Source organism: Brachyistius frenatus, unplaced genomic scaffold, assembly GCF_029030835.1.
Source record: "Brachyistius frenatus isolate BFR_SWC_R1_liver_20210118 unplaced genomic scaffold, ASM2903083v1 Contig_52, whole genome shotgun sequence".
NCBI classification, from domain to species: Eukaryota; Metazoa; Chordata; class Actinopteri; family Embiotocidae; genus Brachyistius; species Brachyistius frenatus.
In genome coordinates, this window is record NW_027210651.1 from 854,580 (window position 1) to 869,101 (window position 14,522).

General features: G+C 40.7%; 1 protein-coding gene across 7 annotated transcripts in view; it reads right to left on the reverse strand.

The window, feature by feature from the left end:
- Window positions 1–765: 765 nt before the first annotated feature.
- Window positions 766–14,522, reverse strand: part of LOC138624495 (discs large homolog 1-like protein) — a 102,646-nt gene continuing 88,889 nt past the window's right edge. For 6 of the 7 annotated variants that reach the window (XM_069704746.1, XM_069704748.1, XM_069704750.1 and 3 more), the window contains 9 exons: window positions 11,521–11,584; window positions 10,693–10,708; window positions 9,593–9,634; window positions 9,018–9,068; window positions 7,994–8,095; window positions 7,273–7,445; window positions 7,037–7,146; window positions 5,718–5,809; window positions 766–4,780 (listed from right to left, as the gene is read on the reverse strand). In XM_069704746.1, coding sequence (XP_069560847.1) covers window positions 4,674–4,780; window positions 5,718–5,809; window positions 7,037–7,146; window positions 7,273–7,445; window positions 7,994–8,095; window positions 9,018–9,068; window positions 9,593–9,634; window positions 10,693–10,708; window positions 11,521–11,584 — 757 coding nt within the window. In that variant the 3' untranslated portion in view covers window positions 766–4,673. The remainder of the gene's footprint in view (window positions 4,781–5,717; window positions 5,810–7,036; window positions 7,147–7,272; window positions 7,446–7,993; window positions 8,096–9,017; window positions 9,069–9,592; window positions 9,635–10,692; window positions 10,709–11,520; window positions 11,585–14,522) is intronic. The other variant, XM_069704747.1, reaches the window with a different exon arrangement.

Here is a 14,522-nt window from a genome sequence, read left to right on the forward strand (position 1 = left end):
CCCCCCCCCCCCCCCCCCCCCCCCCCCCCCCCCCCCCCCCCCCCCCCCCCCCCCCCCCCCCCCCCCCCCCCCCCCCCCCCCCCCCCCCCCCCCCCCCCCCAGCACACATTCTTTCTTCTTCATTGCTGACTGAATTTCTCACTCCAATACATGCAACTTTTTTTTTTTCATCTAGATTATATTTCAATTTTTAGCATGTATACATTTGTTTTGTTTTTTAGGACCGTGAAGTGGAGGCTTACCGATGTAATGTGCCAACTCTGTGAAAACGTGTAAATTCCAATCAACAAACTGCCTTCGAGCCCTCTTTTTAGAGCCCCTTTAGCCAAAACTAACAATCATAAAAAAATCCTGTAAACCACTGCCACCTCTGCCAATAAACTGAACAAAATAGTGACAAACACTACACCCATTCAGGCTCCACGAATGTTATATTTCATATTTTCATTCAAGCTTGAACATATTTTGATGTTGTGCTTTGTATTCTCTGTTTTTTGGACATACTTTTATTTTGTATTAACTGTATCATGTGTTTCTGTGCTTTGTGCTGTTATCACGTTTCCGTTTTACTGCTGTGCAACAAATTACCCTCTCAGGATGGATCGCAAATCAAAATAGAGTCGCTGCTAAAGAGAGCCACATTAAACATCAAGAGAGATCCACTATAAACCCACAGTAGAGGTGAAAGTAAAGGAAAATATGTTCATATTTACAGTTATTATACAATATCCACATTCATACACATTCCACAACGCAAACAAAGAATAATGGTCTCTGGTCATCGGTCGATGGATTTCAGTAAATCTCAATAAAGACTTTTATTTTTATTTTTTTTTACCAAAATAGGCAGTTAGAGCAGGGATAAATATTATAATATGTTAGATATAGATCCATCTCTGTAATAGATTCTTTGCATCAGTGCTTTACTCTAACAGACAGTGGCATGGTCCCCTGGCTAAAACACACAGCCAGAGTCATATAGAGAGTCCGGTTCTGTCATCTGACAAACACCACTCATCTACTCCAATCAGTGAGGATTACAGACGGGAGGAAATTTTAGTTTAGCTGAACATTCTGTGACAAAACACTTAAAGCTTTCAAAACACATGTGGTCAAAAGAACTCATTTGGATCTAAGAGCTACTCTGTTGACAGAACAGTCTTTCTGTACGTCTCTGGTCTCCAGTCAGCTTGGAGGAGTCGCCTCGGGGTTGAGGGTGGAGATGGGGAGTAGGTGGCTGACAAGGTCCATACATGGGCTGCGTCACTAAAAGCATCTTGGCATCTGAAACAGATTCTTTTCCTCATGTCTGAGGATGATTCCTGACCTCAGCACTCAGTATGTTACTCTGTCGGTCGCTCACATGGCGTCGAAAGCGTCACATTTTTACCTGTTAGCGGGCACACGGTTCTCACAGATGTCTGCTTTCTGCGTTTAAAACATTTCTTCACAATGACTGTGACACATGAAAGGCGCTCTGTGGAATTTTTTTTGTAAACAAACAAAAGTTGTGTTGACATTCACCGTTGATCCTGCCACGAACAGTCGATCAGTGGTGCAGCGAGAAAGCAACTGTAAGATGTAAACTGCGTCGCCAGCGGGTGTCCTTATACATCATACAAACAGAGACACACTGGTACAAACAATGCTCCATAACACTATTCAATCTACTAAAACTGTTTAACTGTTCACTGTAATTCTTGAATTTGCTAATAGACGTTAAAAAATTAAAAGATTTAAGTTTATGGAACTATCGTCTTGTCTTATTTCCCTTGTTTTTAGAGGCACCTAGTAGTAATGCATTATTACCGCCAGACGGGGGCGTGAATGCACCTACAAGCTGTTTTCTAACTGCCTTCTAATAGTGGTTCCCACTAGTGAATAGTGTTTTTGCTTTAAATGCCCATCCCAAAAAGAACTTTATGCAACTTTTGCTATAGCACCAGCAACAGTGGCCTCTGTGGCCATAAGCAGTTATCACACAAAATCATAATATCAATACAAATTAGAAATCGCGGTGTACACACACGTCAAGGCAGAATGCATGGGATTGGGAAGTGTTGTGCACTTTTCCCAGAAGATTTGCACATAGTTAACCCACGTTGCAAAGTGCATAAAGGCGGTAATGCAGAGTGGGAATGAAGGTGACGCTGTCTCCTATTACAAGTTAGTGTACTGTCAAAATGATTCTGAAGGTATTAATTCAATTGAATATAAGGTAAAATAGTTGCATAATGTTGCTTTAAATGGCCTAATAAAAAAAGAAAAACTGATATTAAAGCAGCTGCAGTGCTGAAAAAGATGAAAAGATCTCGTGAGGATTTTTTTTTTTCTTTTTAGTCTTCAGCGTGAGTGAAGTTAAGTACATTTTGTGTTCAAGTGAGCTTTTCCTCAGTCTTTGCTACGAGCAGCAGAGACTCTGGAAAGACTGCTACAGCTAGCGGATGTACAAAACAAGGGGTCACATGACTAACTGAGCTGGCATCTTGTACTGTTATTGTTGCAGCTCCTTAAAAAAAAAAAAAAATATGGAACTCCTCTTTGTACCTTTACATCTGCTGTCCAAGCTGTGTGACCTGCAGCAGCGTTGGATTGAAACACTGGTTCAGCCCTGGGCTAACGTTTTGTCTTCTAGGCAGAAAGTAGACATCTGTAGGATCATGAAAACACCTTTGAAGCTACAATGATCTGGATTATAGGTTAAAAAAAAACAACAACTCAATAACCATAACTGTACCACGCAGTAACATATGAAGTGCTGAGGTCACACACGGCACTGTGTTAGGGAGTCTGAAGGCTCCTACTTATAAATCCATCATGACAAAACCTGTTGGAAAAAGAGCAATGCAGCGAATTAGTCCGAACAACAGCATGATATACAGCAAATGAGATAACCGCAAAAACCTTCACCGAAAGCTGTTCCCTGACTTCTCTTCAAACCTGCATACAGTAATAGTCAGTAAAATAAAAGGGAGTGTATCATATCATCATATCCAAAAACCAGAAACACTGGGATGGTATCAGCTCTGTCGCGCCAAGATGCTTTTAAGAAACCAGCCCTCATTAGTGCAACTACAGTAAGAAGGAAAGCTGTAAAGATGATGCTGATGATTATGATCGTGATAATAGCATTGATGAAGAAGATGATACACTGTTTAATGTCTGAGTGCTCCACTAATGTCACACACGGTGGATGTGGAGAGGAGAGGAGGAGAGAGATGAAGGCGTGAGACAGAGAGGAGGAAGAGGAGAGGCGGTGGGAAGAAAGGCAGAGAAGTCCTAAAGGGATGAAGAAGTGGACAAAACACAGCCAAGTTTCTTTAACACAGATTCTGGGCCTGTATTTAGCAAGTTGCTGAGTAATATTTTGGATGAAAGTGAAAGGCAAAAGTAAAATTCCTTCAGTTTTACGACTATATTCACAAACTAAAGCTACTTATTAAATGCATGTGACTTAAAAATGGTCTTTGATTGTTTTTTGTAAATAAATTAGATTATTGTCATGAAGATGGCGATAAGGATTTCGTGAAAACATTGAACAATAGTGCAGATGTAGGCTAAACCCTTGTCTCCGACTGGTTATTCCTGCTCTTAGCATTCATCTGGTTACTTACGTCATCACATAAGAGCTCCTCTCCCATGTTTCTCTGTCTGTAACGAGTATTGTGACGCCTGACAAATCGGTTCTAATCTATTAGTGAAAAACTAAAACAGAATTCTCCGAAATTTGATAAATACAGGCCCAGAGCTCCAAGTGGACGGCATGGAGGATCTTTTTCGTCTCTCCAAAACCAAAATGGTGATAGAACATTCTGTATTTTATCTATTTTAAAGCAATCTAAGTTTTCTTTTTAAGTTCTGATTGAAAATTTCTACTTGCTACAATAATTATTAACGAGTAACTCAATCGCACAAATTCTAAGCTGTTTATGATTATGCTTTGTGCTACATCTCTAAACAGTAATTGTACTATAGTTATATATTTTGGCCCTCGATGCCAAAAAATGCTGGGGGGAATATTCTAATTGTAATAATCATTTTCACTTCATATCTAAAGTCTGTGGATAGTCAAAACAGAGAGGGAGGAAAAGAGGGGATGAGCGATTAGAGAAAGGTAGAAAAAAGACAAGAAAGAGAAACTCCAAGCAGGAGAGATGCCGTGAGGAGAGACAGACGGACGGGAAAGGAGATCAAGATTTTGTCCCAAAAACATGCTCTTAAAGCTACAGCGTGCAAAAGTCTGCCTCTTGGTGACAATATTATCATTACAAACCCATACATGAATGTGCATTACCCTTCGTTAATATGAAAACAACAACGACAACAACAATAAGAAGAACAATAATGAAATCAAATCAGATAATGGTACATGTCGCCTTGATTTGAACCACCTCCTTAAACATTAAGGAACCGAGCTGTAGGAAGATCCACCAATAGGCTGCTGGACAGACATGTGCTCCTCCCACTTCCGGAAGTAGCAGTCCCAGATAGTCCCAGCCTCATCCGACTTTATGTGCTTGTGTAAATGGGTGTAGTGATGTGTGTAAGAGAGAGAGAGAGAGAGAGAGAGAGAGAGAGAGAGAGAGGAAGCAGGCTGATAATAGAAAATTAGATGAGTAGGAAGTGTGAAGAAGAGTGATGTGTGCGTGAATATGCCGCATGTGTGTGTTTATTCAGAGTCGCTCCTTGGTGGGCACCCAGATGTAAGGACCAGACTGCTCCTCTATGATCTGCTTCACCTGCGAGTAAACCTCCTCGAGAGACAAACCCTGGACTATACCTGCAACAGAGAGAAAAAGAGGAAGAAATGAATCACCCAAAGATGTGTTAACAAGTCAAAGAACACGATCAGAGACTCCCTGGTGAACACGGTGAAGAACTTCTCTGCTACAGACACAAATCTTTCCCTTTCGGTCTCCCGGTGGAGACCAAAAACAGAACTTAAAGAGAGTGAATTTTTAACTTGGCCAAAAAAAAAAAACTACTTACAAATGATGATTTGTAACTGTGTAAATGAGACACTGTGTGTTAACATGTTTTCCATATCAACTTCAAAGGTGATAATATATCAGTGTCGGGTTTCACAGCTTGATCCCGCTGCACCCGAGGCTTAACAATGAGTTATTTTCGGTTTTAAGACCACCACCAACCACCTCCAGTGGAAAAATAAACTGTATCACAAACTTGGCTCGTGTTAATGTGCTTTAGCCAAGATATACTTTGAAAATTCTAATAAAATATATGAAAACTTCCGAATGTATGAATTGTGTCACCGACCGAATCTCTTGTGTTGGTCATGCTTACTTTACATAAAAATGAGTGAAGATATAATGTCTTAATTAAATATTTAAAAAAAATACCTTATAGAATTTGATGTTTTTTCCTGTGAAGAATTTAATCAGATGTAACGTGTATAAGAATAAAAACTTACTTTAGGAAAAAAATGTAAGAGTAAAAAAATGACGGCACATAGTTTGGTTTTGCATGATAACGATAATAATTTTAACCATGAGTCTACCCAACTTTTGCAGCCGTACTTTTTAATAGTTTCTATTTGAACTGTGGTGGAATACTTCTGGAAATCAATACAAAAACTGACTTCTGCTTCAGTTTCCCACACAGAACCATAAACATCACTCAGAAAACGAAGGAGTTAAGGTGCACACAGAAGGGCGGCACCGACTCGTATGTGCACGTGTGCTTGCAGGGAGACTAACCGGTGAAGAACTCTGTGAATTCGTGCTCCAGTTTGACAGCTCGGTCGAAGGTCTTCCTCGCCTGCTCCTCAGTTAAACGCTTGTTCATCTCTCTGCGGAAAGAGAGACGATGCTAATTCAAGCTAACAGATCAAATTTAAAGACACAGGAAAATAATGTAAAGAGTGTTTTTTTCATGTCTCGGTAACCTCACTGATTCTACTGTGAAGTTAAACAGCGGTTGAATGACTTGATGACGTTTAACATTTGTCACCGCGGAGTTGCACCAACATGACTGAACGAGAATTGCAAAGCATTGCAGCATTAACCAACCTGCAGACAGCTTACAGTGTATATATGGACAAAAAAAAAAAAAAAATCAAACAAATGTTTTAGAAATAAAGCACGTAATTATCCTGTCTGATGGTGTGACTTTTGACGACTTGGGATTTGAGTTCCCTCAGTTCAAACGTGAACTGATTTTTCTGCATGATGCACAAAAATGTAATTAATGTCATTTCATGTCAGTGTCAATTTTGTCGATGCCTGAAAAGTACCTGCAGCACCAACAGAGGTGTTTAGTCAGTGATAGAGCGGCAAAAATTTGCAGAAATTATATTATATCATATTTCTCATTTACAACCTATTGTGTAACACTTTACTGCCACCCACAGGTCATTTTGCAGGTTTTGTTTTATGCTGGTTGTAGTTTAAACTGCCGAAAGAACACTGTAATTCTGAGCTAATAATCTGACAGGGAGCATTTTACTTTCATGTTCCCGCTACGTACACTGTTGCATGCTCTTTAGCTAACACGTGGATGTTTATCATACTCATAAAATATTGATTATCTCACTTCCAGTGATACTTGGAGGATGCACCTTAAATTGCATCATATTAGCGTATTCAGATTAGGATACTTTTGAGCTTGAAATCAAATATTTGACTTTGGAACGGCAGCTGAAAAAACAGCAGCTGCTTCTGTAACCTGCTGAGCTGTCGCAGAGATGTAGATGTTGAAATATTTGATCACTCTTAGGACTTGTATACTCTCAGTCATGTTAGCCTCACATTTGATGACCGCGTGATACCGGCAACAGCTACTCAATGAACCCTGTGGTGTTTCTGTAGCAAGAACGAATGTTTGGGTTCAAATTTTAAGCCCACATGCAAGAGAAGTGACTTAAGAGTATTAACTGAAGAGCCTCCTGTCTGCTAATGTGGTTCATATGATATGATAGAAAGCTCAGAAAAGAGCCACTGAATGCCTTTTGTTACAGGTGTATAATACAGGTTGTTGTTAATGTTACGGCGGGCGTGTTGATATTCACGTCACTTACAGGATGTTGTCGACATTTCGTGGTCTAATGAGGATAGCGATGGGATGGAGGCCTGCCAGCTGGAGACGCTTTATCGCATTCCCTGATACGTCCAGTATGCAGTGTTTCCCCTGAGAGACAGAAAGCGAGTCAGACGGAGAGGCAGTCAGACAACTCTATACACTGGGCCCTCAATCGATCATCAATCTCCTCTGCAGTACTTGTCCTCTCCTCCATTTAGGTTTTCTCCGTCTCACCTTATCAGCGACCTCTTTGACAGACTGTATGCTGGTTCCATACAGATGGTTGTTATACTGTCCGGCCTCGATGAACTTGTGTTCCTGAATCTCTTGCTCCATGAGCTCTCTGGAGGACATGAAGTGGTAATCTCTGCCGTCCACCTCGTAGTCTCGCCGCGGCCGCGTTGTGTCTGAGGATCAGAGGTATGAATGTATACTGGCAGACAACTCGTACACAGCTTAGCTTACTATTTGGAGCTCTTTACTGTTCAGAATAGAATACAAAAAAAAATGACAGCAGATGCTATGGTAGTAGGAGCTTCAGAGTCCCTCTCACATCTGACTTATTTGCAGATTTCTTTTTTCAAGAAATTGAAATATATTTATTTTTCTTTTAATTAACTTTTAATTGTCGATTTACATTTTTCTTTGGGACCCATGTTTCATTTTCAAGCTGTCTGTTAAGCAAGCCGGTAACAATGAAAAGGCATAAAAGTGGGATAAAGTTGCCTTTCAGTTTTGTTTTATTTAAAAAAAAACAAAAAAACATAAGTTAATCATCAACTTCCAGTGAGTTCATAACAATATTATAAAAAATATACAACAAAACCTACCATCAGTTTAATGTGTCAGTATCTTAAACATGGTTTTATAGTTTAAATATTATGTTTTATGGTCGAGGTTAATGAGGTTGCCTTCAATGTTCAAAGTTCCACGATAGTGAAATCAAGAAACTCACGTGGAACGCAGGAGCCGAACTTGTCAGGGAACTCAGAGATGAGGTCATCGTTGACCCGATCCTTCATCGGTCCAAGAATGATGACCGGCCGTGTGTAATTAACTGAGAAAAAAAGGTTGATACACACATAGACAGTTGAGTTAAGCAGCAGCAACACAGAAGCATTAAAGGTGAACTAAGTATATTTCTAACGAGTCCATTTTTGTGTTCACTGCTTGTTTTGCTTTTCCTCAAGTGACAAAGAACATTTTAATTTCTGCAGGTTTAAGGTTAAAGATATTATTTTATGTAATCTGTATCAGCTTGAACTGACTCTTCATTTAACACACTTACAGTATTTGGTATTTTAGTAACATTTTGGATTTCCAAAAGGATGAAAAAAAAAAAAAAAAAAAAGTTTGGCTGCAAATCACGAGTTTGTATTGACCAACCCACAACAGCTTCAGTGAGGTTTAAGAGGCTAAACAAGCTGCAGATACTTTAAGTTTTGCAATTACTCAACTGTTGTTTTTTTTTCTGTTAAAATCAATCATTACAAATTAAAGATCCCCTCCAGTTATGTTGAGAGTCAAAATATTCTGCCTGAAATAACAATTTGAAAAGGTTTTCTTAAAACTACAATATGCCTCCACTTATATCAAGAGTTTACACACATGACATAAGATGTCTCCTGCATCTCTCAAAGTCCATTCGGAGTGACTGTGCAATGCAGCCTTCCAGTTTCCACATCAGCTGTTTCATTTTAGATGAGCACAAAGAAACTTTTCACACAAAGCAGACGGATTTGAAAGAAGCCTTTTAGTGTCAAACCGAACATACATCATTGTGTACAGTGAAGCTCGAACATCCAAAAGAAGTTCACAAACACCCAAACAGTGGGTGGAGGGGGACTGCAGGTTTACATACGTGCTTATTTGTCCTCATTATTAGTGCATGCATGCTGGTGAGTGGCCTCAGTGGATTAAACCCTCCAACAAACCTCAAATATATGATATATAATGAGGATGAGGAGTTAGATACTGACCTTCCTGTTGCATGACAGGTTGGTAGGTGAGGAAGGTCTCCTCCTGGCCCGCTGTTGGGACAAACAGAAATGATGCACACATTTAGAGGCACAGTGCATGGATTACGGACTTCTTACCCTTTTTCTACTTTTGGAACAGACTTCTTCAACTGCTCTGGAAAAGCAGGCTGGAGAATCAGAGAAAGGCAACTTGCACACCAACACCCTCATGCACATAAAACCACAATAATCACCGCACACGAGTACACATGTGCATGTATGTATACCACACACCCACCGGCACACACAGAGAGAAACACACACACACACACACACACACACACACACACACACACACACACACACACACACACACACACACACACACACACACACACACACACACACACACACACACACACACACACACAGACAGACAGACAGACAGACAGACAGACAGACAGACCAGCAGCTGCATTAAGCAGCTGAGGTTTAAAACAAAATTCAACCAAAAAAAAAAAAAGAAGTGGTAGGAAGAGGGAGAAAGAGATTAAAGAAAGAAAGATAGAGGACGACAGAGGAGGGTCTAGACTTACAGGAACTACTCTCACTATCGCTGGTGCCAGAGGTTACCAGCTCTGGAAGGACAAGACAGGTCAGAGTCAGCAACACACACGCATACAAACACACAGATACAAACAAACTTGCATTCGTTCTGTCTCACAATCACAGGCAGTTTATAAAAAAATACAATCACCCCACCTATCCATTTTCCATGTGAGCTAATCCAGAGTACATTGTAGGCATTGTACAATGCCTGAACATTACAGCCTCCAACAGATTACAGTTAACTACTCAAGATTTCTACAACGAAAGACTTAAGATTCCTCAGAAAAGCATATAAATTGGATATCAATGTTGTACATTTCCTCATGTCATGAAATCATTTTAAAAGTGTTCTGCAGAAATTTAGGATTCGATTTCATAAAGTTGGAAGATTTGTTTCCCTCACGCGGAGCTGAGGACATTTTAAAAGACTCCACACTTCCAGCTTGTGATCCAAATTTGAAGTCTCAAGCCAAATGTGATGCTTTTACTTAAAGCATAATGATTTAACTAATATGAGACTTAAGTTGTTTCTGCAAGTGGGTATCCTACAAATTTACATTGTTTTTAGTATAAAAAGAATAGAAATGAGGGAATTTGTGCCACATATGCTGCAATATTGGAAGTCCCCCCTCAGACTGATGAGGCCTCATACATTAGAATGTATTTTGTTCAGGACAACAAATTCATCCCCCAACATCACCTGACTATTGTTTTAAACCACCACTGACCAGTTATTTTAACGGACTACTGCAGAGTTTTTCACATTTGGCTGCTGGCTGGCTTTGAGCCGCAGATTTTCTATGTTAGCTGTCATTAAAAAGTCGACATATTGTTAGAATATTGAGGTGAATAAACAGAACCATCCTGCACAGAAGCCTTATGCAAACTTTACAGTGCACATTCTCATCTTCCTCCTGCTCCTCTCCCTCCATCCCCGAGCAGGACTGAGGAGGAGCACATTGAGGGAAGATTTAAAATTATATTAAGGGTTAAAACTGACACCGTACAGGAGTGGCAGTCAGCTTTTGGTTAGAGCTGCAGTTAAATACACTGACCAGCAGGTGTCAGCGATGAAGAGAATACCTACCTTTATCATCCTGATCCTACAGAGACACACAGAGAGAGAAAGCATTAATCATCACACTGAAGATCCTCATAACTGCATCCTGAGTGTTATCAGCAGAAGCCCTCTTTGAACGATCAGGGGCTCTCTTAGCAACACACACACACACACACACACACACACACACACACACACACACACACACACACACACACACACACACACACACACACACACACACACACACACACACACACACACACACACATTGTTTGAGTGAGCTAAGACTTAATTGCACTCCTTTTCAAAGCATGGTGTCGGTGGATACACCGTGTGTGTGTGTGTGTGAGATCATTTTTAATTATCATCTGTTCACCACGCAGAGCTGCTGATTGCAGAGTTGCTGATTCACACAGTGTGAAGAAAACAGAGGGAGAGTGAGAGAGCGAGCCGACAACACGGTGATATCAATAGCTCGTGTTAAACTCGTGTGTCAGCTCTCATCATCACCCCGTGTGAAGTGTGATTAAAGTCACGTTGGTGCCTCGCCTGTGAACTCAGACTGAACTTTTAGATCTCAAATATCTGGATACATAATAGAAATGTATGTACTTTGAATTAGTCTTTCATGAATAGTTACCCGTCCACACTAACAAGTGGTTGTCTTGATTACTGTGTTACTTTTATGACGATGCAATCTGTTCGATGGTGTAATAAACTGTTTGTTTTGAATAGTGATACGTGCACTAGTACTTGTGGCGTTCTAGGAGGGTGTGCTGTAACTGAAACGTGTGATTTTGTGACGTTCCTGTGGTGTTAATTTTAGGGATTATAAGAAAGGTCGCCACTCACCAATCTGTCCTGAGACCTCGTCACTCTGACTGTCTTTAGCCTCGATCTCTCCTTCTTCTCTGCCCTGTGAATAAAACAAAAGGAGGAACATTTTAATAGCCATGAAGGCAAAAAATATTTTCAATCAGAAGTTCTTCTTCATCTTAAAGGTCCCATATTGTATAAATTCAGATTTCCTTATTTTTTGATCCTACAGCAGGTGACATATAAATAGGGTTAAAGTGTCAAAACATGCAGTTCACAAAAAAATGCAAAGCCTGTATTAAGTATGTGTCACTTTGACGTGTGTAAGTTTGTGATGTCACAAACTCACACTCATGTCAAATGGCCGCCCTCAGTATGACCCACGATGCAATCTTTTTATGCATAAGAAAACATACAGTGGTCATCCTGTCATAAAGCTGCAAGACTGAAGAAAAACCTGTGATTGGCCTGGGTGTATGTCACTCAGAAAAGACTCAGCCAATCAGAAGAGAGCATCACTGCTATCCCAGCATTTTAAAAAACACGGACACAAAACAGCCTGTTCTTGGTAGAGCTCCAGAGAGATTAACAAGGGGAGATGTAAAACTTTGTTTAGATGTTTTTTGGTCCTTCAAATAAAAATAAAAAATACCTTCTTATAAATATCAAGACTTCAAATAAAACACCAGAAAAGAGTGAAATATGGGACCTTTAAACATTTCCCACCCTGAAACTGTAGAGCTATTTTAACCTCACAGCCAACATTTCCGATCTTTTCACGTTTAAAAGAATGGAAAATATTACACATTATCCCTTTACTTGAAAAGTAATTTCGCAGCTTAATTTATCAGAATTTGAAGTGCGGCTATCTTTAAGCATCACTATGAGATTATGGGCTTTTTAAATAGCACTGAGAGGAAGCTGAGGGAACTTTGCGGACTTTAATATCCAGAATATTATGTAACTTGAAAGTAAAGAGCAGATAGCATTGTCGTATCCACTAATCCGAATGGGCTGTGATTACGTTAAAAGAAATGTAGAGTAATGAAGTACAGAGGTTGGATCAATGTACATCACACAGCACAAAAGGAATCTTCACCTCACAAAGGCTCTGCTTGCTCCTGCCGTGGAGACATTTCTCCCACCTGTGTTTAAATTTAGATTTGTCACTGTCTGTGCAGGACCATTTCCTGCTGGTGGTCATATCCCAACACGAGAATTTAAAATAAGGTGAATCTCTAGGACCTGTTTCACTGCTGAAGCCTAGATGAAATTTAGGCTGAAAAGCCAGATGCCTTTTTGCACAAAGTCTTACATAATGCAGCTTTTAGCCTCATGATGTCTGTAAACAGCCGAACAGCAGCAATGTGGTCACCGACAGCAGCAATGTGGTCGACAATTAATATAAAAAACACAATAAGAACTAAAGGAAAAAATGTTGAACCGGGAGCCATTCTTTACTTTGTTGATGGCATCTCAGCTCTCAAAGGCTTTATAAGCAAACAATAAGCAAACAATACCTCTACAGGGCTTGTTTAAACTACTGCAGCTGCAGCCCAGCCTTTTCTACACTCCCACTCTCACTGTTTTTCTTTCCTTCAAATAACATGATTAGAACGAGGAGAGGCGGAGGAGGAAGAGGAGAGAAAGCAAGGGAGAATGAGAGCAAGAAAGAAGGACATTAAACAATGGTGCGAGGGGAGGAGCAGGAGAGAGGGAGCGCAGGTGGAGCGGAAAAAGCAGCGGAAGAAGAGGAAGGAGAGGAGGAGGTAAGGAGATAGAAGAGGAGAAGAGGAAGAAGAGAGGGGAGAGAAGGTGAAGAGAGGTGGAGGAGGAGCAGGTGAACAGCAAGAGGTGGAGAAGGGGAGGGAGGAGAGAAGAAGATGAGAGGATGAGGATGAGGGGAGGAAACAAGAAGAGGATAAGAGGAGAGATGAGGAACAGGTAAGAGGATAAGGAGAGAAGGAGCAGCATGTGCAGCAGAAAAAGGAGGAGAAAAACTGTCTTTTTTTTTATTTGTATTTATTCATTTGCTAGTTTTTTTCTTTTTTTCTGTTGTTTTCTCTCCACTTTTTATTACTATTACAGAAGGAGAGGGGAAATAAGGAGGTGATGAGGAGCAGGGAAGGATGAGGAGAAGAAAGTGTGAGAAGCAGGAGGACTAGAAGGAGACAAGAAAGACAAATAAAAGGAAGAGAGGAGCGAAGAAGAGAGAGGACAGGAGAGGAAGAAATGAGAGAGGAGAAGAAGACCAGACAGGAAATGAGTTGATATCAGAGCCGACATGAAAAGACTGACTGAATTTGACTAATAACCTTTCCTTATAATACCAGCCTCTAATAATCCCAAATGCAGCGTATTTATTCTAATACCCTACATTTTAACATCTCTTGTAATACTTAAACATCCACTGGATGTATTCTAACATCTGTAATACTACTTTTTAAACCTCAGTCTGTAATACCTCAGCTTCTAGCCTTTTAAGACAACACAGATATTTGATTAGCCCGAATAATACACTGCAGTAAAACCCATGTGTGACAATCTCTTCCCTGCTCCGTGCATTCACATCCCGCTCCTTCTTTCTTTAATCCCCCCTTCCCGCTTTCACTGTCATTTAACACTCCCTCACTTTCCTTCCTTTCACTCCCTCACTTTCCACATCCCTCCCATCCCCCGTCATCACCTCCCTCAGTGTCACCGACGGTAACAGGAATCGTACTAAATTGTCTCCTCCTCGCACCTCAGAAACCTACCAACATCCATCTGTCACCTCCTCCAGGGGGGAAACAAGGCGGGAGGGGGGGGGGAGAGGTGAGAGGAAGACATACATCTCTATTTCCACCACAGGATTACATTCAGCACACTCTGCATAATGATGATGCTCACAGTGATGTGAGTCAACAGAAAAATGACAGTGCAATGTGAAAACTGAAGCTGCAGAGGCTGTCGCAGCAGGCAGCAGGCAGCGCGGATCACAAACCTTCCCCCAGCGAAACCCAGACTCAGAGCGAACAGGTGGGTGATGTGGGAAGTGG